Raw genomic sequence first — 27,891 nt, 5'->3', positions numbered from 1 at the left:
ATACCGAAAAATATATCTTTTTTTCAAGCAGCCTCTTGAACTAGTCATGCGCTGCAGCTGCTGTAGGCGGGGCCGTCACTAGAGGGCGTGGTTTCTTCCTCATGCCTCACTGTGCGCGCGCGCGCCTCATAGCTCAAACAAATTCATTGGTTTCATCTGCGTGGCCTCATAGAGATGTACTTGAACTTCATTCACGTCATCCTAAAACGACAGAAAGCCACCGTCGCTTGAACTTTACTAGTTCATAATTCGACTCGTCTAAATATAGGTTTCCAAGCTAAATATTGTGTTTGAGAGATCGCTCAAGCTATCTTGGACTTGGGCAACTGACCCGCCTGCGCCGCTTTGGGTGTGTGTGCGCAGAAGTGAGGAAGAAACAGTAAGTAAAGATTGTCCGACTTTAATTATTAAGCCGTAGACCGTAAACATTAGAGTTACTTATTGCAGTGTACGAACTGAGCCAACCTTTGCTTTATGTAGCTTCCTCTTCTTATGACATTGTGTGAGGTTCTTCGGGGTAACGTTAAACTTGTGGGTAAAGCCTTCAATAGTCTGAAATATTTTTAGGTATTTAAGGTCACACTTTGCTTGTAAACTCTCTGTTATGTTCTGTAAGCAGAAGTTAATGTGTAACGTGCGCTGTTAGGCGGTAACTCCACCCTGTACTTCATTTACTGTTCAAATGTTCCACTATAATGTTTAAACGTAATTTGAGCATTACGCCGCATGACCAGCAGATGGTGCAATTGTATCATTTTTTTGGGCGTGCTGGGGTTGCGTTGACAAGTTGTAAAACATGCACAACGTATTTAAAGAATGATCTTTATCTGTCGTTCTTTGACAAAAATGAAGTCTAAATTTGTTGTAAGGATTTTTTGCCGCCTTGTGTACTATACAGTGTTTTCCTTTCTTTTTAATATTTTATATATGGATCAATCTGTTTGTACGATCAGTAATATATTTTTACTGTATTTGTATTAATGTAACGTTACCTTATAAGTAATACGTTATGTGTCTTCTATTACCATCTACTTTTAATTGTATTTACATCTCAACACTCGTTGAATTTGTTGACAGCTTTGTGGATGGCTTCTGAATCCTTATATCCAAGCGTTTTGTGACGTTGGCAGAAAGGCGGTGGTCTTCGGCTATCAGCCAATAGATTTAAAGTATGCCGCTTGATTGACAGGCATTGAGCCTGAAAGTAGGAACGTTCTTGCCACTTTATCCGTCTGGTTTGACACTGTTGTGGAAGCCATTTTGGGATTTTCCTAGTAGCGTTAGTAATTGTGAGTCAAGCGCGTAACTTTTACCGCGAAGATTTAGGATCGTCTTAAGAGTTTGGATCTATTGTTTGGACACGATAATTACCGCTTTTTAATTCTCACCCCCCCGCCGACATGCGGCGCACATTTTGCGCATCTTTGCTTTGGATTGTCATTTCTCAACTGGAATATCTTCACAACAACATGAGATTATAGACACTGATGGTCAGACTGGCAAGTGCTGCCGTATTTGTTTAGCATGTGTGGTTTCATTCGAGCCATGTGCACGGATAATTGAGAATATATTGAGATTTAAGGTGTATTTTTATTCACTCAGTAGTGAACAGTCGATGAAGCTCCGTTCTTTCCAAACTCTTGACCGCAAAAAGGAAACACGGCCCTACATTAACGTTACCGTCTTGCATGCAGTCAGTTTATTTATATTACGGTATACTTTATATAAATAAGAGTTCGGACGTAAATGCACTACTGAGGTGCACAGAACTCTTCAACAGTAGATAATAGAATTTGCGTTACAGTGTTGCAATCCGAGGCTGCGTCTCAACCTAGTGAGCTGCCTATCTAGGGAATCGCACGCATTCGCATCAGGTCTCATAGCAAATGGTTTAAACGATGCTAATGCTGTCTAGGTGGGTAGCTCACTATGTTTTGAGACACGGCCGGCGTTGCAATCCCAAATGTCGCAGATATGAGAGGTCATGTGTGAAGAGTTTATCGTGTTTATAAATGATAAAGATGCACATTGCATGCAGAAGTGCACAGGGGCGTATAGCTAAACCAGTTTAAGAAGATTCCCTGTCTGTTTTGGCACGAAAGAAAGGAGCATCTGGCTGTCACACTTGATTTTATTGGAATTTCTGTGGTAGATTTGGAACATACTTGTTCTTGTTTAGGCTTGTAAAATATGAAGTCAAATCAGATTTATACCTATTATTCAGCCTGTCTCTTGAGTATTGGAGACTGACCGTTTTTATAATCCATGGTCATTGCACGGTCAAAGTTTTTTTTTTTTTAGAAGCATTTTAAGGGAATAAGTAAGATTAATAAAGATGAAAAAAAGATAATATTCTAAAATGCATCCACAAAGGTCAAGTGCATCTAGACATTTGAGAATACCAGAGAATAAATGGGTAAAAGTGCCTGGTTTGTTGTATTGTGAATTCTCACGTTTATGTGTTGAGAAATCCTCTGGATTAAAGTAAAAAATGAAACGTTTGTCCGGAAAAAAAGATTCAAGTTCCATCACTGCACAGCAGAATTTGTTGCATAAAAGCAGATCAAATCAGGTCTCTCCTAAATTGCACAATGAGGACATTTTATTCAATGACTGTATGCAATGTGCTTTACTGTGCCCACAGTCATAAAAAACCTGAAGACGGTTTTTTATGTTTAATTTGTGTTTTCCAGCCATTAAAGAGCTGACCTGGAAATATTGAAATTAATACAACTAGCATATAGTTAGCTCTAAAATGAATGGGCTTATACATTGTTTTCTGCTCGACACTTAAAGGGACAGTTCACTCAAAAATGAAAAATTTGTCATGAATTACTCACTTTCTAGTTGTTCCAAACCTGTACGCATTTTTTTTGTTCGGTTGAACACGGAGAAAGATTTGGACTAATGCTTGTAATCAAACAGTTTGGGCCCCGCTGACTACCATAGTAGGAAAAATGACAATTGTAGTCAAACGTGCCCCAGAATCATTTGCTGTCCTACATTCTTCAAAATATCTTCTTTAACAAAAAAAATAAAGTAATTTTTCCTACTATGGTAGTCAATGGGGTCCAAGAATTGTTTGGTTACACAAGCATTCTCCAAATCAGGACAAAGAAATTTATACAGATTTGGAACAACTCGAAGGCGAGTAAATGATGACAGAATCTTTATTTTTGGGCGAACTGTCCCTTTAAATATTTCATCAAGCGTCTGGATTGGAAAACCTATTAGTGATCGCTATAAGAAGCCTGGTTTTGTATTGAGTGTTGAGGTTAAATGTGCCATTGTGTCCGTGTATTTGACTCATGTGGGTACAGTACAGTATTGTTGACTGTAGGTGTGGTGCATCACCCTTCTTGCTCATCGGACAAAACGGCAGGCGGTGCATTTACACCTAAGCACGGAGGGATAGTTTATATTCCGTAATATTTTCATCTTTATTTACCTGCATTTGGCAAAACAGCTACACGAATTCAAAATTTGCTCAGAAGTTTCCTCATCAGAGACGGGCTGAATTATAGACTGCGTGCGCATTGTATGCATGCTTTCGTGGGTGTGACTTCAAGCATTTATGCGTTGTGTACAGGCACACCCATCACACGTTGAGTTGTTTCTGCAGGATTAGAAGTCTCTTTTCTTTGGGCTTGCGTTTTACAGCGTGATCAACAAACTACCATGGATTTTTCCCGCCTGCACACGTATACTCCTCCACACTGTACCCCGGATAACACAGGCTATACATATTCCCTCAGGTGAGATTACTAAAGACAAAACTACAGTTCCTGCTTCTCAAACGCATCCTGTCTGTCTGTATCATCTCGATATGCAATGTAGTGTACAATATACATGTACACATACTTGTGTAACTTTCCTTGTCGAGTTAAATCTTTTATTGCTGAAGTATGTTGCATTTGTGGTTTGGTAAGAACATCCCATGGTTTGTTTTTAGTTTGTTCGAGCATTGATGTTTGGAGTCAGCAGTTTAGTTCAGGTGTGTATGAGTAAATGTTTCTGAGAAGGTGACATGACAGTATGCAGGTGTGGCTCTTCACATGTCTGCGTTTACACCGGTTTTACCCCAGGGCCAGGCTTGTTAGAGAATGCCAGGGAACGTGAATTTAAATGGTAATAACTCTTCAACCTGAAAGGTGGTATGTCACTGATCTCCATTATCTTATATTTGTAAGTGTTTAAATCAACTTTTTTTTTGCAGTCCTTTGTTAATCGTTGTTGTTTTCGATCTGCAGGTCGTTTGCATGTCAGCACAGATCAAGTGCTGCTGTACATGAAGTATTTAATTACAGTATTTGTACAGGTGCTGGTCATTCATTCATTACACACACACTGATATATTTCAAATGTTTATTTCTTTTAATTTGATGATTATAACTGACAACTAATGAAAATCCCAAATTCAGTATCTCAGAAAATTAGAATATTACTTAAGACCAATACAAAGAAAGGAGTTTTAGAAATCTTGGCCAACTGAAAAGTATGAGCATGTACAGCACTCAATACTTAGTTGGGGCTCCTTTTGCCTGAATTACTGCAGCAATGCGGCGTGGCATGGAGTGGATCAGTCTGTGGCACTGCTCAGGTGTTATGAGAGGCCAGGTTGCTCTGATAGTGGCCTTCAGCTCTTCTGCATTGTTGGGTCTGGCATATCGCATCTTCCTCTTCACAATACCCCATAGATTTTCTATGGGGTTAAGGTCAGGCGAGTTTGCTGGCCAATTAAGAACAGGGATACCATGGTCCTTAAACCAGGTACTGGAAAATCTATGGGATATTGTGAAGAGGAAGATGCGATATGCCAGACCCAACAATGCAGAAGAGCTGAAGGCCACTTTCAGAGCAACCTGGGCTCTCATAACACCTGAGCAGTGCCACAGACTGATCCACTCCATGCCACGCCGCATTGCTGCAGTAATTCAGGCAAAAGGAGCCCCAACTAAGTATTGAGTGCTGTACATGCTCATACTTTTCATGTTCACACTTTTCAGTTGGCTAAGATTTCTAAAAATGCTTTCTTTGTATTGGTCTTAAGTAATATTCTAATTTTCTGAGATACTGAATTTGGGATTTTCATTAGTTGTCAGTTATAATCATCAAAATTAAAAGAAATAAACATTTGAAATATATCAGTCTGTGTGTAATGAATGAATATAATATAATTTTTTAAAATGGAATTAGTGAAATAAATCAACTTTTTGATGATATTCTAATTATATGACCAGCACTTGTATATTGTGAAAACTATTTTTTCTAATGACAATGTTAATATGTGGCTATAGACGGTTTCATTGGACGCCAGACACCGGTCTGTGTTTGTTTATCGGTCTGGCTAGTGGCTAATAATAAAACGATTTTTATATAAATTAATTTCTATTCATATTAATTTATTTCAACATTTTATCGTATAATTGTATTAAATAAACAATTTGTTGAATTTTATTGTATTTTAATTTGAGTAAATCAACAGTTTGATGAAAGGGTCGTGTAACTTTGTCGCATTTAAGTTGAGCCAAGTAACGGTTCTGCTACAGATAACCAAAATGAACAGTGGCAAGACACACTTTTAACTTGCTAGCTGATGTCATTTACTTGTTATTTCTTTAGCTTGTTATCAGAAATAATCTGCAGGGACTCTATTCTTTGGATGTGTACCTAGGGCTGGGCGATATATCGATTTTTAAGATATATCGATATATTTTTTCAACGCGATGCGGGATTAGACAATGCGCCGTGCCCATGCGCAGAGTGAGTTTGCTTATGACAAGGCGGAAGCCGCAGTGCCAGTCCACACAGCAGAAGATGATCTGGTTTGTAATAAGAAAAACAATGGTTCAGTTATTTGGAAATGGTTCGGATTGAAAAGATCTGATGAGCAGCAACAAAAAGCGATCTGTAAACAATACCATGAAACGATTATGTCAAAAGGTGGAAGCACAACAAATCTCTTCCACCACCTGCAAAAATGACGCGGCACAAAACGAAACGTGATTGGCTGCTTTACTGTCACTCACGTGGCCTCTTGGGCGGGCCTTGGCCAAAGAAAGCGGTGATAAGGTCTGGCTACGCGAGACTACGTTGGAAGCTTCTTTTACCCGCAGCGTGCCTTACGGAGAAAAAAAAAGTTATTATAATTTTTGTTTACAATTTACACGTTTTAAACAAGTGGTGTGCAGCTGTATGTTTTCAAATAGGGGAAAAAAAACCCTGTCATTGAATTTCTTTTCACAAGCCATTTTAATAAAGGTGATTGTGACATCTCACATGAGGCTTTGACTTGCTAGTAATCATTTATTCCACTTTGTAGAAAATATCGATATACATATCGGATATCGCCTTTCATCAAAAAAATACAGAGATATGAATTTTGGTCAATATCGCCCAGCCCTATGTGTACCGGAAGTTAAGTTTGGGCCACAAAAGCATGCATGAGCTTGTTGTTGTTGCTTTGAAACCGTCTTAACAGCAGCATGCATAACATTATACAAGAATTTGAAAAAAATGGCATGAATTTAAGATATGACAGAAAATAGTTTTACAGAGTGAAGCTGAAATTGAGTCTTTTTTTTTCATGGTTTACATGGTTTAAGTTTTGCCTATCTTCGTTTAAACAAATTGACATATACTGTAAAAACTTGCTGCCTCAAATGTGAAGTACAAGCTAATTTTAAGTTGAGGCTTTAAAAGTAAATTAAACTTTTTAAATTTTGGCTAGTAGTGAATTGCAGAAACTTTTAAAAATGAGGTTAAAAAGTTGAACTTATTTGATGAGTTGAAAGAATGAGTGAAGCATGAACATAAATAAGTTGAAATGTCTTAAAATTCTAATTTGATTATTAATTTCAGGGATATATATATATATGTGTGTGTGCTTGTCCTTTTCATGTTTAAGGCAACAGTCTTATTGGCTGCTGTGAGGTCTATTAAAGTGTCATTGGCTATGGTGGGGTCTGTTGTGTCAGTTTCACTAGACTGTGTCGGTGTAGGATGCATAACTGACCTCGGGCACAAACCGACCGTCATCTAAAGAAGTGGGCTTGTGTGTCGAAACGTTGAGCCATCTGTCGCTGGCACTCAGAGCGTCATGACGAATCCGAGTTACTCAACGTGTGACAGGCCGACATGTGCACACAAAGAGAGCAATTGTATGAGCTCGGCTGCGAGAACACAACACGCATGTTCAGTTGTTGTTTTTCTTACTAACATACGTTTCTTAATATCTTACAAGGTGTCTGAATGACTCTTTATAGACTAGGCCTATATAGTTAAAGTAATTGTAATCACATGTAGTCAGAATCTAAAATTAACATCTGCGGATGGTAGTGAATTGAGAAAATGTTACCGACATCAAATTTGTGTTTTGCATTATTTTTATTCAAATGGATATGTTTGAGCCTGTGATAATGCCACTTGTTTTTCAATGTCACTTGGGTGTAATGAAAGGAATTACCATACTATAGATTACTATGTCCCCACATGGACCGTCTCAGAGATGATTCGGTTATTGAAATGAACTTTGCTGTTTTACATGGTATGCAATAAATCAATCATGAGATTTACAGGCCAGATGATGTTCAGGCGTTTGATTGGGGCTAAAGTAAATTTCAACATCATTTCTGGAAGTACTTGACTTTTGTTTCTCATTTTGTAACTACATTCTCTACTTTGCTTTTTGAGCTTTACTTTATGTAGTTGTTTGCCACATAGCAGAAGTTTATTTCAAAAGCAGCTTTTAAACTTTTTACCCAGATTCGGGTGCTAATGCATATGCACCACGTGGTTTTGAGCATCTGCATTGTCACAGCGGTCTCTGTAAAACTGGGTTAGAAAGAACCAAGAATGGTCTTAATATATAGCTGCTGCTGCTTACATTAGATTGGTGGAGTTGCAGTGCATTTTGCAAAGGCAGGGAAAGTCATGATGAATGAGTCTTTTGCTCTGTGCCGTGGCCCGTGACACTCAACAGCTGCTGAAGTGTTTGACAGCTGAATTATTTTGTGTATCCTGAATACTGCTTCTGTTCTGCAACAATTAAACAATGCAGTTGTTGCAGGATGGGACGTCACTAAAATTAATAGTTTGGTTTTCTTGTTCTTATGTTTGATTGTAGTTTTTCATAAACTTGGGCAATTCAATGCAACTGTCAAGCCTACCATGAAAGAAATCAAGGTTTTACCAGATGTATTGTTTTACCATACTGGTAGCTCAGATGTCAATATTTTGTGGTTTCACCCAAAAATGAAAATTCTGTCATCATTTACTCACCTTAGAGTTGTTCCAAATCTAGGGATGTAACGATTCACCGTGAGCCGGTTGAAAATCGGTTATAATGAGTGACGATTCAAATCGGTTGAGGTGTGAACTGAATCGCAATACATTTTTTGAACAGCAGGGGCCGCTATTTTCACTGCAAATCTGAACGTGGACATGCTGATATTTCTTAAATGCAAAAAAATCCAATAAAAGCACAGACAGTATTAGTTTGTTTATATTAAAGAGACTTTTTCTATTATTAATTTGTTATAAAATTGCAGTTTAGTTTTGTTATTTGAAATAAAACATTTTATTATACAAAGAAACGTGAAGCATTTAAGAAATAATGCAAGGGAAGTTGTTCATTTCTAATTTGTTTTAACTCATTTTGTAAAAATAAATCGTGAGTAAATCGTGAATAAATCGCATCGTGAGATCAGAATCGTGACTCGCATCGCATCGTGAGCTGAGTGAATCGTTACATCCCTATCCAAATCTGTATAAATTTCTTTGTTCTGATGAACACAGAGAAAGATATTTGGAAGAATGCTTGTAACCAGACAGATTTTGCCCCCCATTGACTACCATAGTAGGAAAAATTACTTTATCATTTTTATGTTTGTTTTCTTTGTTTGTTCTGAAGAAGACATTTTTAGGACATCAAACAGTTCTGGGGCACTTTTGACTGACATTGTTTTTTCCTACTATGGGAGTCAATGGGGGGCAAAATCTGTCTGGTTATAAGCATTCTTACAAATATCTTTCTCTGTGTACAGAATTTGCATATTTGGGTGAAGTATCCCTTTAAAGACCCAAGTACCAACATTTTTAAATAGTCAGGTAGGTGTCACTTTCACAATTCATAACAATCCATATTACGTAAAAAAATCAAGATTTATCACTTACTCGCCTTCATGCCATTTCAACCTTTTATGACAATCTTCAGCAGAACACAAAATATATTTTGAAGAACGTTGGTTACTGACTTCCATTGTATGAACACAAAACCACTTGACCAATTTCTGAAAATATCTTATTTTGTGTTCCTCAGAAGTCAACCACATGAGGGTGAATAAATAACGACAGAATTTTTATTTTGTGAGTTTATTCATTGAATATTTTTGAGCGTGTGAAAGACTCGGGTCAAGTGTTGTTATAGTGAGTGTGAAGAGAGGGTCCACTGGTGCTGTAATGATACAGTATGAGAGACATCAGCTCATGACCATTGACCACCACACATGGATTTGAACTCTGTAAGACCTCTGAAAACAGCCTGAACTCTTCAGTCCTAACACAGACGCTCTTCTTAATCTCACTGTGAGCTCTGTTTTCTCTAATCAGATTTTCTCATGTCAGACGTCTGTATTACTGAGATGGATTGTGGGTAGGGCTGCACGATTTGGCAAACACATTATTTTCATAAATGTGATTGTGAGCTGCGAAAAACTTTTACTTCATATTTTGCTGTGCATTATAAAATAGCTTGAATGTACTTTTGGTCACTTGATAAGATGCATGAATGGACTGGAGCCAGTTCTGTTCTAGCTGGAGTTCAGTAGATTTCGGTCTACTTTAGATAGAATTGTGTCTTGAATATTTACTGTGATGCTGTGAAAACAATCTGGGTTTTTTTTTTTCAGTTTCTTTCTCTAGCAGTGACTGCATGAGGGGGTGGACTGGACATAGTTATATGATTGTGCATCTCTCATCAGCTGTGTATGTTTTCTGGAGAACTGGGGAATTAAATCCCTTTTGCACTTTTTGTACATCTTTTCTCAGCTTTTCAAATAGTCATGAATGATTCATATTGCCGTGTTGTCTTGTTGAAGGACTCTATTTTTAATCCGGAGAAACCAGATTGTTAGCGCGTTTATCATAGCAGATTGGACAAGATAAAAAATTGGTGGTGTTTGTTTGCAGACAGTCTACTTTTGCAGTTTTGCCCATGAGTTCAAATATCTGGAAAACCTCAATTATTTCCTAAAATGCGTTTAAAAAGCCGCGGTCCTGGAGACACAAAGAAGCCCATGAAAACATCATGCCATAACATCCGTGTGAATTATTTATTGTGTATGAATAAACCAGCTGTAATGTATTACAATAGGAAATTGGCAAAGAAGCAAACTTTTGCACCTTTCTTGTTGTCATAACATATCGCTGCAGGTTCAGAGAGCGTGCACTGTAAAGATAATCTGACTTCTGGTGATTGTGGGACGTTTTAGGAATAAACCGACTGCGGGTGGGTGTGTTAAATTCATTATAATCTGATGTGGCATGGTTCCAGCGGCTGTTTTTATGAGCAAGACACCGACTTTCAAAATGTTTGTTTTTAGTAGTAATGTTCTGCTAAATATAGTCGTCCGTTTGGTGGTGTTCCTGTAGGTTTGATTCCCAAGGAGCACAAAATGAAAACCGAATGCTCCGTTAAGTCGTTTTGGATGAAACCGTCGATCAAATGCCTTATGTAATGTTGTTTCCAGAAGGTTGTGTGGCACGTATCTCATTTCCTTAGTTTATTTCATGCTTTGTGTTATCAGATTCTGACTAGGGATGGGTACCGAAACCCGGTATTAAACGGGCCCCGGGGCAAAATTATGAAAGACCGGAGCATCGATAAGCTCCGCACTTATCGGTTCTGCTTTCGGTCCTCGGGAAAAAAAATCATATATGTTATTGCTACATTAACGTTATCTTGCACATTTTATATCAACAATAGTTTGTAATTTTTAATAACAGCAAGAATTTGGTCTTTGGCGCAAGCATATTATTCCCAGCACAGCGCGCGAGGTGGCACGTCACGTGTCTCTCACGCAGTTTGTGTCTACACAGCGCGCACGCACACGAACAGCCGCACAGAAGAAAGACGCTCTTAATTCGCGACGATGGCGGAGAGAACTAAACTTTCAAAAGTGTGGTTACACTTCATCAAAGTTGATGCCACAAGTGCAACAAAACCTAGTGGTGGAAGTCAAAAGTGCATCATGTACAGACAGAGAGATGCACTGTTTTTGACTGCTTAGTCCTTACTTATGCCCCATCTACGTCAGGTATGTATGGTGAATGCTAACAGACGTTACCTGAATTCTTACATTCTTTATATAATATATGCTATAAGAAGAACTTATGAAAAAGAAGAATTTTATTTATTTTTAATTATTTATTTATTGTTATTTATGTTAATTTAAATAAAGCAATGTTAATTCTGTTCCTAATTTGTTTCTTTTTATATCAAAAAGTACTGATAAGAATACCGTTAAAGTACCGGACCGATAAGCAGTATCGATAATAGTAGTAATACCGTTAAAATCTTAACGATACCCATCCCCAATTCTGAGTGCTGTAAGGAGTTTTTGTATGAATCGTTGATGTAATAATAATTATAGGGTTACTTGCACAAGTTTTGCCTTGAGTCACAATGTTTACAAACTTCTCTTTCTCCCTACTTTTTTTATTTGGTCAATAAATCTCACTCACAATATACAACACAAATGCAAAGAAACTAATTTAAAGATGAATTTGACTGACAGCATTTATTTCTTTTAAAACACCATCTTTCGATACCGCGATAATATCAATTGGTGGCACGGTAATGTCGCTGTTGTGAATTCTTTTGGCTACAATAATTGTGTAGTAAAAACTTGATACTGTGACGGCCCTAAAGGGATTGTGTCTTTTATAGGGATTTAACGATTCCCCATGAGCCAGTTGACAATCTGATTGAAGTTGGTTGAGATGTTAAATTAATCGTAATACTTTTTTTTAAACGGCAGGGGCCGCTGTGTTTACTGCTAACTTAGTAAACGTGGATATGCTGATAGTTCTTAAAAAATGTTTTAAAAATCCAAGTTAGGAAAGGTCTTAAGGGCCGGGTCTACTTGACCTTGATACTACGACCGCGGACACTCCTTTTGACGAAAATTACGCCATGCGGGCAACGCGCACACTCGGATGGCCGGACTGTACTTTTACGTGTAGTTTGTTTATAATAAAGAGACTTTTGTATTATTCATTTTTTATTTGATTTGAAATTTGTTTTAAAATTGCAAGTTAGTTTTGTTATTTGACGTAAAATATCTTTTTATTTTACAAAGAAATGTGCAGCATTTGAGAGAATAAAAAGGGCATGAAAAATGTGTATCGTAAGATCAGTATTATGAATATCGTATAGCATCCCATCGTGAGCTGAGTGAATCGTTACATCCCTAGTCTTTTATTATGCCTGAAAATTGCACTTGCTATTTTAACATCATGTATCAACAAATGATATACTTCAGCTTTAAATATGCTTCATCTTAGCTAAAAGAAGCCTTGTTATATGATCAACTCATTATGATTATTTGTTATAATAGTGTTTTATTTCCCAACGGTCATGATTGTGGTTTGAGTAACAGGCTGATGGTGATGTTGAAGTGGTAAGAAAGCCTCTGTGTATGAAGCAGGTAAAGCTGAGAGCAGGTTACTGAAAGACTTTAATAGGCTCTGCTTGAGATGACGGGGTAATCCTGTTGCTTTTTTTGGTTGACAGAAACAGACATGAGCTATGTAAATACTGAATTTTATATGACTTTTTAGTTCTGTTTAAAAGCATGCCATGATGCATTTCAGTGTAGGGATGTAGTCTAAGCCAGTGGTTTTCAAACGAGGGTTCAATCTTTAGTTTTTTTCATTACAGTTTCACACTCAAAGTGAAAGTTTAGTTTATACAAATACATTTGAATTGAAAATGTTTATTTTCAGCGTTCATCCAACAAGTGCAGCCAACTATTTAAAGGGATACTTTCTGTTTGGAATTTGGAACAACACTAGGATGAGTAAATAATGACTGAATTTTCATTTTTGGGTGAAGTATCCCTTTAAGTTCGGAAACAAAATGTTGTCTTCAAAGTATATCACATTTCCTATTTATCTTACAAAGTTTAAATTGATCTGTTTTAGAAAGGGTCTATATTTGGGATCTTATTTGGGGGGTCTTATTTAGGGGTCCTTGGTATTCCTTGGCATTGAAAACCCCTGATCTAGGCAAAAGGCCACTTTATATAGTAAGAAATGTACTATAGTATTTAATAGTATACCCTTGCCTTGATGCTTGCATAGTGCATAACTTGTTTACCTAATAAATTAAATTAATTTATGAGTTTTACACATTTTGAAACCAAGGCGGGAATTGGTAAGGTGTGCCCAACCTTATGACAAGTACTTTAATATTGTTTTTATATTTATCACATGCATTCTTTCTGTATGTCCTTTCATAATTGTTTTGAGCAGATTTATTAATGGTTATGGGCTGTTATTGTGCTAAGCACAGTTTGTCTCATCTGTTGCAGCAAGCGTTTTGGTGACCGTCCTTACTCCATCTCGCAGGTTTAACAGGGCCGGGTGGCTCTAGGCAGGTGCACAAATCATATTTTCCACATGTAATTATAGACCAATCTTCATAACTTGCCCTAAAAACCTTGTGTCAGGTCTGCCTGGAATGTTGCCTGGTTTTCAAAGCCCTAGCCTTGTGTGTAAATGACTTTAGTTCAGATGAAGACTGCAGCTGTAATTCACAAGATTCTGACTTGACGTGTTCTCCTCTGTTCTCCTCAGCTCCAGTTACTCCACCGCCGCTCTTGAGTTCGAGAAGGAGCACAAGATCAATCCCGTGTACGACTCGCCCAGAATGTCACGCCGGAGTTTGAGACTGCAAACCAGCGCCGGTTTTTACGGTGACGGCAGTTTCGCTGAGCTCACGCAGAATCACAACAACAGCTCCTACAAGCGCACCTCCACCAGCAGCGTGAGCAGGTCAGATGATCATCTCTCTGTCAGTATATGATATCACGCCTCAACGAACGACATCACTTCTTATCTGTGCACATCCACAGCCTCTCGTCAGCACGTTTGGGTAATATGGGCCTCATTTTTGGGACGGCCTAGTTTGTCATAGGTTTTATGTGTTTACTCAACTGTTAAATGCTTCTACATTTGTGAGTCTACAGGTGTAATTATTTGGTAACTATAGAAAAAATGAATCAAACCAATGTCATCTGTTATCATCTTTAGTGTAGTCACCCTTATCTAGAAGCCGTAAAAATCTCTTCTGTTTCGTTAAGCAAGTTCTTGAAGTCTCACCCTGAGATGCTTTTTAAACCGTATTAAAGACAGTTTTATGTCTATACGTCTATCTACTCGCATCTATTCTGGCTCTTTATTTAATCCGAGTCATCCATTTCAAAAACCTTTTTTAAATAAAATGTTAGTATTCTAAGAAATTAATATGTTGGCACAGTTAAATGTTTTGTCTACAAATGTCATTTCAAACATTTAAGTATACACCTTCAGTTATAAAGATTTTTAAGACTGAAGCGTTTTAGTTAAATGACTCAAAACATTTGAGCGGTGTTGTACATATCAAATCCACATTACGCATATAATCGTGCTATTCTGCAAAGTTTAAGATTCTGTTTTCGGTAGTGTTCCAGTTTTGTAAGTGTTTAAGAATGAACATTCCTCGAAAATGTGTGTTTCTGTGTTCTGCACATTTTTGGTATGACTTAAAACGAGATTTTACAGCTCACCTGCCTATCATACATAAACAATGAACCGTTTGACTGACAGAGTTATGAGAAATGATCGTGGCAGGGCTGTACGTTAACTTTTTTTGGACATGGCACCGGTGCTACAGAGGTCAAAACAGTTGTAGCACCAGTATACGTCTGTTATCATCTTTTAAAAAACACAGTGCAGTGCAGGTCATCACATAAAAAGACAGGTAACTTAAAAAGGACATTAACGTTATACAAATGAATAAACTAGGGCCATATGATTTTTAGTTTTTCCCAAATTCATCTTTTCCTTTTTCTGTATTTTCAATTATTAACTATACCGTAGTTAAAAACTATAGCGTACTAAAGGATTTTTATGCACAAATGTATTACATTAAACTGCAGTAAAATTCTATGTGTACTATAGTATATTTGATCCTTACTGCAAGTAAATATTTTGTCTGATCTGGTAGAAATTAACTGGACTTTTATTTTGACGGGTTGTAGCGAGGACGCTTGATTTTCAGTGTGTTTGAAGGTAGCTTCACTCAAACAGTGAAACACTCAGAACTAAATAAACTCAGAACAACTCTTTGGATGAAGTTCATGTCCTCGTATAGTAAGATACAGACAAATCCACGAGTGTCACGCTTGTAACATGTTAATGTGTGTTATTACCTAAAGTTATTCTTTTGGCGGAAAACAAACTTGCTGAAGACGAATGTTATTTATTAACATGTTTTTAATAATGTATGTTATTAGGTTTAGTGTAAGGGTTTGGGTTAACATATATTTAACTGCGATCATTACTCGCAGGCATAATTACGATGACATTGATAAGAGCAAACGTTGGCCATGGGTTGCAACTTACTTTCTAAACTGCAGCTAAGTATATAAAGTGGGAGGAGTTGGATCTGGATCCAACCTCTTCCCCTGGATCTTGTGTTCTGCAGTGAGGACTGTCTCGATTATTTCTCCGATATATCGGTGCATCTCTAGATTCTGTAGGAAAAAGTAATAAACTAGTAAAAACTTCATAAAATGTTTATTTAGTTTAAATGGTTAATTTACTAGTAAATAGTAGTAGTTATAATAAATAATAGCAATAAAACAAGTATTAATATTACTTTAAGATCACTTAAAGTGTTGTGGTATATCTTAAGCTGTGGTGCTCTTGCTGGAAATCCAGGTTCAAGTCTGGCCTTTCTCCCCACCTCAAATATATCATGACTGTTTCCCAACCTTACGTTTGTTTCCCCACAGGTCTGTGCGGAGCAGAAGGCAACAGCAGGAATCGTCCATGTACGAGTCCCACAGTGTGAATCAGACTCCTCAGAAAGATCAGACCGACCTGAGCATCATCAGTACCGCCAGCGATGCATCTCTGATCTCCAGTCTGCTGGATGAGTCGGCCCTCAGGCAGAGCTCCACTACACACGCATGCTCCGGTCAGTGGCTTTTCATCCATTTCACCCGTTTCCTCTTCGCATCTTGATCAGAATTTTTGTTCATAGTGAACACGTGTCCTTTAGCTAGCTCCGCCTCTAAAACAGTTTACCGTACTTTTTCAGATGACCTCTCTGAGCCCTCTAACCTTATGCTGATACAGATTATACAGATTATAGATAAACTCATGCTGTAGTTGTTCCTTCAATCTTCACTGTATAAACTACTTCTGTAGCTCTCACGTTTTTTTATCGTTGTGTTTAGCACGGAGGCGGAGGACGACCGATCACAGCTCGCTGTTAGAGAATGGAGACGCTAGTAGAACAGAAACGCGTGCTAAAATGGCCAACGGCTACATCTGTAAAGACTGTTGCTTCCACGCAGACCTAAAGACGGATGAAGAGACGGCGTGTTCTTTAGCGTACTCCTCATCAGTGTCTTCGGCCGCCCATCAGACCGTGAACAGTGTAGACAAGACAGGTGAGAACATCAGCTTACACCATATCGATATCTTCATGGTTTTAGTGAGCATGACTAGTACAAATAGACTGAAAAGTGAGTCATTTTGGAGAAGGAAGTGAGAAATGTCTGGAGGTTGCTTTCTCAGGGAACATTTGGGTTTTCGGTCTGCTTAAAATGCATCCGTGCAAATTCACGCCCACTCTCCTCTCCCGTGCTAAAGTTAACTCTAGAAAAAAAGGAAATGCATGCTGGGACTTCCGCTAAGAGGGGATGATTTTGATTGTGTGTGTGTTTAAGTTCATGACAGTTACTGTGGCAGTGTAAATGTGGGCGATCTGGTGAACGCTGACAGACGGCTCAATCTCAATGGCTCGCTTTGTAAGTACACACAAACAAGCACAATGAACTACAGATAGGCACACATGATATAAACCTCTGTTTCATAACATTGGTGTTGTGCGGGAACAGAGGTCAATGTTCTAATGCACCGGTTCCATCATTTACTTACCGTACATTAGCATGACTTCAGTCTTTTTAAGGACCGCTTGTGTTTGTGTAGCTAGTTTGACAGATCTCAAACCTTCTGAATGACACTTGTTGTAAAGTCTTTTAATGTGCCCCACATATCACAATTGTATGGTTTTCATTTAGTGTGGTTTTTCTAAACCTTGTATTCACTTGCGTTGTATTATTTTGTATCCATGTGTTTGTTTCCACTTCCTGTGATGTCACATTGTGTCTGTCGTCACTGCTGATTCCCAGGTGATGATTGTAAAGGAAAGCAGCGTGTGGAAGTCCACATGGAACGCAAACGCACGTCCTATACACGAAGCGTATTCGCTGCGCTGTGGGCCCTTGTTACTTACACAGGTTATACACCTTTACCAGATCTTCCCAGAAAACTCCATTTCAATCGACCTTTCTCTTTTTTTGTGTCAATAGTGATTTTGATTAGTGATAGCTAATCTGTTTATTAGCATGTAATTATCATTTACCACACACACAATAACTTGAAACCGATGATATAGAAGAATTGCTTGACATCTGGATTTTGTGTTGTTGGTTTGTATGTGCCGGTTCACACTCAGGTTCTGGTCTGCTGGGGGTTTGCAGTGGTTTGGGTTCAGCCGCTGCGTTTGTGGCTCGTAAGATGAAGTCCGTTCTGTGGTTGGCAGTGTTGTCTCCAGGTTGATATACTTCAGATTGTTTATTCTTCTGAAGCATGTTTTTGTTTCTCTCTCTCGTCCTGTTTTTCCTCGTGTCACTGATCAACTCTTCACGTGCACTGAGTCGTCTGTCATCATCGTTTGATCTGATGGCTTTTTTCAAACGCTCCACAAACCTGTTTCCTTTCTGAACTTTCAGCTCTAGTTGTCTTTCTTATTTTGATTTTCAAAAACAATTATCGTCCTCTTAAGTGTTTTTACACCCTTTATTGTCTCTTGAAATAATTTGACGTGCCATTTTAAAAATCAACTGCGTATTCTTTAGCATCGTCCTCCTCCGTGTCCACAGCCGTCCATCAGACTACCGCAGACGCCCATATGAACGTTATAGACAAGACAGGTGAGCGCATCATCTCGAATTAGCTTTCGACTATATGACGGTCACCGTACTGATATGTAGTTGTGATTTATGTGGTTTCATTTATTCCTTGCTTTTGGCGTTCATGAATATTCGAAATTGAGAAGAACTGTTGAAATGATTGGGGGAAGTATTTTGGGTTTTGTAGGGGTTTCATGCGTCTATGCACAATCACACCCACTCTCTCCACCTGCGTTAAAGTTAACTATGGAGAGAGAGAGAGAAAGAGATGCGTGATGGGATTGCAGGTGGGTGGGAGGGGTTGATGTTTATTATTTATGTGGCAGTAACTGTCATTATTTTTATTTTGTATTTTAATAAGAAAACGTAACACTTAAACCCGTGGGTGTTTTTGCGTATAAAATCTTATTTTAATGTAACTATTAATAAAACATCAAGTTTAATGGTGTCTTAAAGGCATTTGCCGGTTGTGTTAAATGTCACCGGACACTTGGAGCGACCGCATGAACTTTAGACTGAATTGCATTGCAGACATGCTTTCACCTCGCCTGTTGTGAAAATGTTGAAATCGCTTGATCGTTGACTTAATTTTGACTTTATTTTAAAACCGTTTTCACTTGTTTGATATTTCTCAAATCTGTATTTGTGTCCATGTACTTGTTTTCACTGCATATGTATCTGGTTAAAATGATGCTGATACCGCTGCTGATTCACAGGTGATGCTTATGAAGAAGCGCAGCAACATTATTTCTACGCCCGTCACATTCGCGCTGCGCTGTGGGCTCTTGTTTCATACACAGGTTAAATAACTCTATCACTCCGATAAACAGACATTTGTGCTTTTATAAACTTGTCCTTGTTCTCTTTTTTCCGATTTGAAAATGAATTGTAATAAATCTGGATTGTTGGTTTGTATGTGCTGGTTCACACTCAGGTTCTGGTCTGCTGAGGGTTTGCAGTGGTTTGGCTTCAGCCGCTGCGTTTGTGGCTCGTACGATGAAGTCCGTTCTGTGGTTGGCAGTGTTGTCTCCAGGTTGATATACTTCAGATTGTTTATTCTTCTGAAGCATGTTTGTCTTCTCTCACGCTCTGTTCTTCCTCATGCTCTTTCTCCACATGCACAGAGAGTCGGCCGACTCATGATCATGATACATTTGATGATTCTTTTCAAACGCTTCACACTTCCTGAATCATTTTAACCAGCAGTCCACAAACACTTTTGCTTTCTGAACTTTCAGCTCGGGTGATTCAAATCCCTCTCCGGTGTTTGACTCTGAACTACTGATTCTCTTCCGTGAATCATTTCTATCTTACTAGTATGAAAGACTAGATGTGCCACTAAAAAAAGATTTGATTCAATTAATAAAAACTAGGGCCGTCAAACAATTAATCGCGATTAATCGCATCCAGAATAAAAGTTTGTTTAAATATGTGTCCGTGTATTGTGCATATTAATTTGTATTTGTAAATACAAAAACGTATACATTAATGTATATATATATTTAATACAATTTTGAGATGTATTATTTATATTTACCAATAACTTAAATTACATATAAACGTTTATTTATTTTTATATTTTAAATTTTTCTTAAATATATGCATGTATGTGATTATAAACACAACGTTAATATGCGCAGTACACAGACATATATTATGCAAGCACAAACTTTTATTCTGGATGCGATTAATCGCGATTAATCGTTTGACAGCCCTAATAAAAACATGTTCGTATAAACATAATATAAAAACAGTGAACAGACATTTAATTCATCATTTTAAGCTTTGACGAGTTTTTTTAACCTATACATCCAACAATAATTTGGCTAATTGAACAAACACAACTTTTTCTTTTCTCTTTTGACGTGGCGTGACTTCTAGAAATGTCTTTTTCCAAATTAAAATGTTTGATAATTTGATTTCTCTGGACACCTTTAGTCTTCCATATTCAGCTGGTAACATTCACACAACATTTCTAAAGTTGAGCACTGTTTTTTTTCTTCTCACCAAACTTTCTCTTTGTCTCTCACACGTGTGTTTTGAGCAGGGAAAGCAGCGAGCGGTCTCTTCTGGTGGTTGGGCACAGGGTGGTACCAGCTGGTAACTCTAATGTCTTTTATGAACGTCTTTATTCTCACCAGGTAAGAGTTCAAACCTTTCATCTTTATATGCATTGTTATATTATAAACATTCTTGTTTGTCCCGTTGTGTTTTAGCCAGTATAATGTGATTTATTTGAAGTCCGAATTCTTTCTCTTGAATGTTTTTTTGTCTGTCAGGTGTCTACCCAAACTACTAAAGCTTCTTCTGTTCCTGCTTCCCTTCCTGCTACTGTTTGGTAAGTGTTTTTTTTTTATATATATATAACTGGTGTTAGATTTTGCCTTTAAAGGGGTCATATGGTGCGAATACGTGTCTTTGGTGTGTTATAAGTTGCCAATGCATGTATTAGACACGTAAAATTGCAAAAATTAAAGTGTGGGAACAAAAGATGCATTCTGTCTAAAAGAGAATGCTCACCCAGAGCTGCCTGAAACGCCTCGTGTAACCACACCCCCACAAATCTACATCAGTTCCTGGTATGATTTGACTAAGACCGCCCAAATGTATATGCAAGTAATGTGGGCGTACCTGTCAGTACAATTGCTTTGGGACCTGATGTTCCAAATATGGTAAGAGGCGTTACAATTCCGTCACACGCTTACAGTATTTGACCAATCACTACGCACTGGTTAACTGGCCAATCATAGCACACCTCGCTTTTCAGAGCCATGAGCTTTGTTAAAAATCTGCGCGTTTCAGAGAGGCGGAGCAAACATGCACGGTATATGGAAAATACAGCGTTTTTTAACCTTAAATTGTGTTTACACATTGCATTACATCTAAAACAGATGATAATATTTGTTTTAGCCGTGTCATATCACCCCTTTAAGCTGTCGATTTATTGCAAAAAAAACATCTCCCTCAGCAGACAGAAATCATATATATTCTAGTTAATCTTACATTGGAAGTCGAGGTATTGCACTGGAATACATGTTAAATTACACATTTGAAAAGGTACAACTCTTATAACATTGTTTACATCAACATTTTGTTTTCTTAACATTTCGGTAGTAAACACGAGAGCCACATATGGTGCCCATCGATTTTTACTTGTGCTGAACCCAGAACATTTCTCTGAGAAGCGGCACTGATAAACAACCACACTTATGCGATAATCTGTAATCCAACTCATGTGGTTTTGCTAAATCTGTTCATTACTTTAACACATAAGCAAAAATGCACAAGCGAGCTCATTATCTCTCTTTCTTTTCTCTTCTCCTGCTTAACTTGAATAAACTCTTGAGTGGTCTTAAAAAGGGTCTTGCGAAGATATTTTTAAATTCTAGTGAATATCTTTACCCCAAAAATGCCTTCTCATTTTGCAAACACATTAGCTCAGCTCATGGATTTTTGTTTTGTTTTGCAGGATTGTGGTATCTCGGTCCGGCCAGTTTCCTGACCTGCCTTCCTGCTGTAAACCTCACAGAGTGGAAGACTCTGGTGCCCTCTTTCGCATCACTTCCTGCCCTCCCGTCTCTCCCCTCATTACCCTCTTTACCTGCACTTCCTGCTTTCACATCGAAGGCGCTGGTGGAGGAACATCACGTGCCACCCGAAGTCACCTCACGGGTGAAGAACGAGACCTTATTCACTCAGCTTTGATTCAAAATTCTCGGGCTTTGTTTACGCTGAAGCATTCACACATCTGATTCAGATTAGTTCAGTTTTTGTGGTCTAAACAGCAATTCTCTGAATTCCCATCCAAGCCACATTTCATGCGCTGTGGTGTACGTGATTTCCAGCTTTTTACATAATGACACCTACTCTTAGTTTTCGGAGAAGAAGTGGTATCTTGGTATCCTACTGAAGTTGTTACTATGGCAACCAAAGTAGATACGGCAGATATTGATTTTACTTCACATGGATGGATTCAGATTTATCGCTTTTCAACGAAAAAAAAGTAACTCTTGCAAAGATTTCTTTTTTTTTAATTGTGCAGTCCAGTCATTTTGGTGTTTTTTTTAGCTTTTATTTTGATATTCTTAAATTTCACAATAATTTCAATACATTTTTTGTTAGGTGCTTTTGTTATTTTATTATTTTTTATATCGTTATTTAAGCTTAATTTCTTTTTATTTTTAAGTTTATTTATCTTTGGTTAATCATTTTTGTGCCTAACTTTACTTAGGGAGTATTTCTAATTTTCATTTAGTTTTTTCAAAATGTTTTATTGAATTATCAGAAATGTTTAATAGTTTTGGTTATTGATAATTACCCTGTAGCAATCTGCTGAACATAACATAAATGTCCTACAGTATTTAAATTTGCATCTCGCATCATAGTTTAAAAGTAACATCATACTGCACAGCCTTACAAATGTTGTTATTCTTTTGCAGCCTGTGTCAGACTCCATTACCAGCAAGCGTTTGGTTCTACTGGAGCAGCGTGTGGTGGCACTGTGGGAGAACATCCAGCAGGGGGAGCTGAAGGCTCAGCAGCAGCATCAGGAGACTGTTGGTTTGGTTCAGGCGTTACATGAACAGATAAACACACAGACAGACAGAGATCATCTCAGACTGTGGGTCTCACAGCTGTTTGAACCCAAATTCACTGAGATCAAGGGAGAGATGGACAGAGATGCTTCCAGCAGAGCACAGGTGAGACCGTTCGTCCTTCTGAGGTCTAAACGCTCAGTCACACAAAGTCCAAAGTGACTAAATGAACAGAAGCGTCAGATATTCACAGAACTTTGCAGATATTGTAGGCAAATCAACAATAGTTCAGCAATAAGATCAATTTAGGATCTAAATTAAAACAATGGATTGTAGAATTATATGTTTTAGAGATGGTTTGTGATGGTTGACTAGCCAGTTAGTGAGATTGTATACTTTGTGTATTTAAGAGCAAATCAAATCAAATTGTTTAGTTTATCTAGATTTTTTCCTAATTTTTTTTAGCTTTCATTATTTTTTTTATTTTGAAAGGGTTTTTCTTTTATATTCGTTTGTATATTAGTTTTTATTATTAAATGTAGTTTTATTTTTGAGAATCAGTCAATTAGTGAGATTACCTACGTCATTTAGATGTTTAGTTCATAAATCAATTTTATTTAAGTTACAAGGCAAGTCGATCAGTGAGATGAAATCAATTATTACGATTTTTGGGGGGGTTCCATAATTTATTTTGTTCATTTTTTTAGCTTTTGCATTGACCAAATTTGACTAGCCAATAAGAATTAGTAAATCTATTTTTTCTTCAATATTTTTAGTTTTTATAAATTTAAGTCTTATTTATTTGTGTTTAATGCCTGTATTTATATTCAAACATGTTTGTTTTCTTATTTTTATTTGTTCAGACTGAGGAGCAGCATGTTCAGCATCAGACAAATCTAGAGGCTCGACTGGCGGAGCTCGAACTCCTCCTCCAGAACCTGAACACCAGAACTACGGTAAAACCCACGCTTATGATTTATCAAGAAACATTGTTCTCTTCATTCTTGTAACCTGCCGTAATAATCGAATGCGTTTATCTTGTATCACAGGAAATCCATGTTAAACACGAGTCTCCAGCACCGGCTCCCGTCAGGTAGAGATGCCACACATATTACTGTAACGCATGTCTGAATGTTCGCCGTCTCCGTGTTAATGCTGTGGTCCGTCTGTAGTGTCGGTGTATCTCAGGAGAAGCATGATGCTCTGCTCCTGGAGGTTCAGAGGCTGGAAGCAGAACTCGGGCGCATCAGAGGAGACCTGCAAGGGGTTATGGGATGTCAAGGGAAATGTGATCGGCTGGATACCATACACGAAACGGTGAGTATCATCATACAGAGGTGCTTTTTATGTCATCTTCACCTTTAAATGTACATATTTTCATTTGTCTTATCCAGGTGTCTGCGCAGGTGAGAGAGCAGCTGTACGCTCTGCTCTACGGTCATAACAGAGGAGAAGTGGAAATCCCCGAACCTCTCCTGCCGTGGCTGGCTTCGCAATACATGCGCTCGTCCGACCTCACCGCGACGCTAACCATGCTGGAGCGCAGCATTCTGGGAAATGTGTCCCTACAGCTTCAAGAGATCAAACCGCAGCAGTCCACAGAGGAAACGGTCACTCAAACCATCGTCCAGACCGCCAGGGCTGCTGGGATATCAGAAGAGGTGCAGGGACTTGTCTTCACCTCGCTTAGTCAAAATAGACTTATCACAGCTACTATAACTTCATGTCATTTAAACATGGATTATGATTCTTCATCATCTTCAAAACGCTAAAGTAATATACATTTTATTAGTAAGCTTTCTTACATTTGGAAAAACAAAATTGAAGACCGTATGAATCATTTTGGTACTGATGTGAGAACCATGAGCACATTAGCATATAGCACACGTGTGAATGCTATAAAAGTGTTGAATACGCCCCCTTTCAAATCTATGCCTGTACTTCTCCTTTAATCTTAGCAAGTCCAGCTGATCGTCCAGCGTGCTTTGAAGTTATACTCCGAGGACCGCACGGGACAGGTGGACTACGCTCTTGAGTCTGGAGGTGAGCACATCTTCCGAACACACACACACGCATACACAGAGAACATCACTGATCCTTTAAAGTCGTTCTGACCCGAGTCTGTGCGTGCAGGTGGCAGTATCCTCAGCACACGCTGTTCAGAAACATACGAGACAAAAACTGCTCTCATGAGCCTCTTTGGACTTCCGCTTTGGTACTTCTCTCAGTCTCCACGTGTTGTCATTCAGGTAGGGCACATGTGAAATATCTCAACAAAATTCTAATTCAATTTTCAAAATCAAATGTTAACATGTGTTTGGTTTTTTTTGTCTGCCTTATAGCCGGACATGTACCCAGGCAACTGCTGGGCATTTAAAGGCTCTCATGGTTACCTGGTGATCAGGCTGTCTTTGAAAGTGCTCCCTACATCCTTCTGTCTGGAACACATCCCCAAATCTCTCTCTCCGTCCGGCAACATCAGCAGCGCACCGCGACGATTCACCGTCTATGTAAGACTGAGCGCTCACAAGTTAGATTTGCATCGAGATAAGTGACGGAATACCCTGAAGCCGTCATATTTTGGCACGTGGGTTGGTGGTTAAAACATTTTTGCAGTGTGGTGAGTGAGGTCATGTGTCTCTGCAGGGTTTGGATGATGAGTACCAGGAAGAGGCCAAACTGTTAGGTGACTACACTTACCAGGACGATGGAGATTCCCTACAAATCTTCCCTGTTATGGTAATATACAGCGCCTACATGATGAAATGATTCAAAATTGTGTGTTAATCACTGCAGTAATGCGAGTTTAAATGCAGTCATTTTAGTGTATTCAGTGCTATTCAGTATTTTAACTGAACTATACAAACTATAAGATTCTTTTGTCACATTTAAAAGTTCTGATTTTAATGTAGTACTATACTGTATTACTATTGTACTTGCTCAGTTAAAATGATTTTTTACCATAATCATCTAAAATCAAAGTACACCTACTGCCTTGGTTTGACAATGGTTTGATTGTAACTTTCAATATTTCAATTAAATATCGCTGCTGTTTTTCTGAAACCTTATTTTTTGCCATAAATCATTATTATTGTTTGTCTCCCTTTATGTTCGTCACTGGGTTCTGCAAATATCTAACCAATAAAAAGTATTCAAAAGTGCTTGTCAACTTTAACAACAGCTAATTTGGACATTCAAGGTTTCGGAAGGACGGCGACGATATTACAAAGTAATAGCCAAAAGCGAAGTCCAACTTTGGAAAATCAATGTTTTCTGCTTTTATTCAAGAGACTTTCATTTATTGAACATTTTAAAAAATGTAGTTGTGTTTGGAGTGCACACTGAAGCTCATCTTTCAGAAGAATTTTGAAGTTTTAGTACAAAATAGTTTTAGTACAAAATAACAAAGTCTTGTTAACTGATTACATGTAGTCAATGTGCTTTATTTTTCAGTGAGCTTTGTTTTTGTATGCAAAGAATAAAACTTTACGACGTACCCTACACCCTCATATTTTGATGACCTAATCATATTAAAACCAAAATATTGTACAAATATGCTGACCCGACTTCCCTTAGGATCACTACTTTAATGTTTTTCAATATACTGACCATGTTCATGTTTTCTTTCTTCCAGGAAAACAATGACAAGGCTTTTCAGATCATTGAGATGCGAGTGCTGTCAAACTGGGGTCACCCGGAGTACACCTGCCTGTACCGCTTCAGAGTTCACGGCCGCCCGCACGCTCAATAATCCCACCCCGCTGTACATTACTCGATCCCTTTATGTACATAGACACACGCTTGGACTGTGAAGCAGCACGAAAGAGACTGACGTTTTTAAGACTTTAATACGAATGATGGAGTTACAAACGGAGCGCAGCAGGAATTGAAGATAAGGATTTTCACAAATGCACTCATTTCCCCGTTCTTGCACTGATCTGTCAAGTAGATACGTTTGCTCCCGCTCTCATAGGCTCTCACCCGTAGATGTATTTGTGCCTTCAGACGAACATGCTTCTCATTCTGTGTATATTTTGTTTTCAGAGACGTTGAATTCTCACGTAAGTCTCTAAGCTGAAGTTTAAGCTCGTCCACTCATCACTGCCGCTTTGATTAGTCTGCAAGGACACTGATCCGCTATGGGACGGGCTGTTGTTCCTTTTAACCACTAAATCTCATGAAACGTGTCAACATCAGCTCACGCTTTAGTTCAAAACTGAAATGGAATTGTGTAAGGAAGAGTACGTTTTTATTAAACCGTGTGGATAATACTGTATAACAGTAAAGATATTGACACATTCTCCTTGGAGCATAATGCAAATTGCAAAAACGAAGTCTTTTTTTCATGGAAATGAGTTCAAAATTGGACCCAGACCTGTTTTCATGAGATCACCCAAACAAGCACTAGATTTTTTTCACATTGTAGAAACTCTTAACAACCATAAATTGTTCAAGACACCGATTTGTGCATACAGATGGTGTCTGGATGTAAAAGAAAGTTTAAGCAAAACTGGAGCCGTCAATAGTCATATCACAGTCATGATAACCTGCAGGAATGTAACTTATTGTAACAAGTCTTTTTTAATCGACTTCTATCAGTGTTGATTTTGCATAAAGGGGTGCGCCCCACCCCGTCAATATTATTTTGTTCTTTTTAATAGTGTCTGTGTTCGACATTTTAGTTTCGGTAGAGGATGCACTGTTATGTCTTCATAAAGAAAAAGTTTGTCGCACGAGTCCTATGTAATTCATTGGGTATGTTAAAGAGTCAAAGGTTCATTTATGGAACCGCTTTTAGTCAGTGCTCTCGATCGGAAGGCGGCCGTTTGTAAAATACTTTTCATTTTGTTCATGACTATTTATTTTGCAGAGATTTCGTTCAGAAATAGGACTTTGTGCTGCCTGTGTGTTTTTGTAAAATGCTTTTCGATGCATATTGGTCTGTTTATATTTTTAGTTCTGTTTTTCGGCTGCAGTACTCTTCGTTGTATCAGTAAAGAATTTTAATTTTAAGGACATTTCCATGATTTCTTATTGAAGCTTTAATTAAAGACTCAAGTACAGTAAATGAGTGATTAAAAACGTAAAATTCTGTCCACATGAAAACC

General features: G+C 38.1%; 1 protein-coding gene across 10 annotated transcripts; it reads left to right on the top strand.

The window, feature by feature from the left end:
- Nucleotides 1-161: 161 nt before the first annotated feature.
- Nucleotides 162-27,891, top strand: sun1b (Sad1 and UNC84 domain containing 1b). 10 transcript variants are annotated; one of them, XM_057345362.1, is made up of 24 exons: nt 1,229-1,499; nt 3,661-3,755; nt 13,858-14,055; nt 16,059-16,243; nt 16,506-16,721; nt 17,001-17,081; nt 17,466-17,573; nt 17,792-17,890; nt 18,195-18,269; nt 18,965-19,048; nt 19,183-19,281; nt 20,296-20,389; nt 20,528-20,586; nt 21,718-21,920; nt 22,688-22,948; nt 23,647-23,739; nt 23,833-23,876; nt 23,956-24,100; nt 24,178-24,444; nt 24,742-24,826; nt 24,917-25,032; nt 25,126-25,293; nt 25,430-25,522; nt 26,418-27,891. In XM_057345362.1, exons 1-24 carry the CDS (start codon nt 1,488-1,490, stop codon nt 26,532-26,534), a joined length of 2,997 nt encoding a protein of 998 aa, XP_057201345.1. In that variant the 5' UTR covers nt 1,229-1,487; the 3' UTR covers nt 26,535-27,891. The 10 variants fall into 10 exon arrangements, with proteins under 10 accessions (XP_057201351.1, XP_057201345.1, XP_057201348.1 ...); XM_057345363.1 differs by having other exon boundaries at nt 1,230-1,490; XM_057345364.1 differs by having other exon boundaries at nt 1,230-1,490; nt 3,590-3,755.

This window comes from Triplophysa rosa, linkage group LG11 (assembly GCF_024868665.1).
Source record: "Triplophysa rosa linkage group LG11, Trosa_1v2, whole genome shotgun sequence".
Lineage (NCBI taxonomy): Eukaryota > Metazoa > Chordata > Actinopteri > Cypriniformes > Nemacheilidae > Triplophysa > Triplophysa rosa.
Note: the sequence above shows the minus strand (reverse complement) of the source record. Positions and strands in the feature narration are given on the sequence as shown.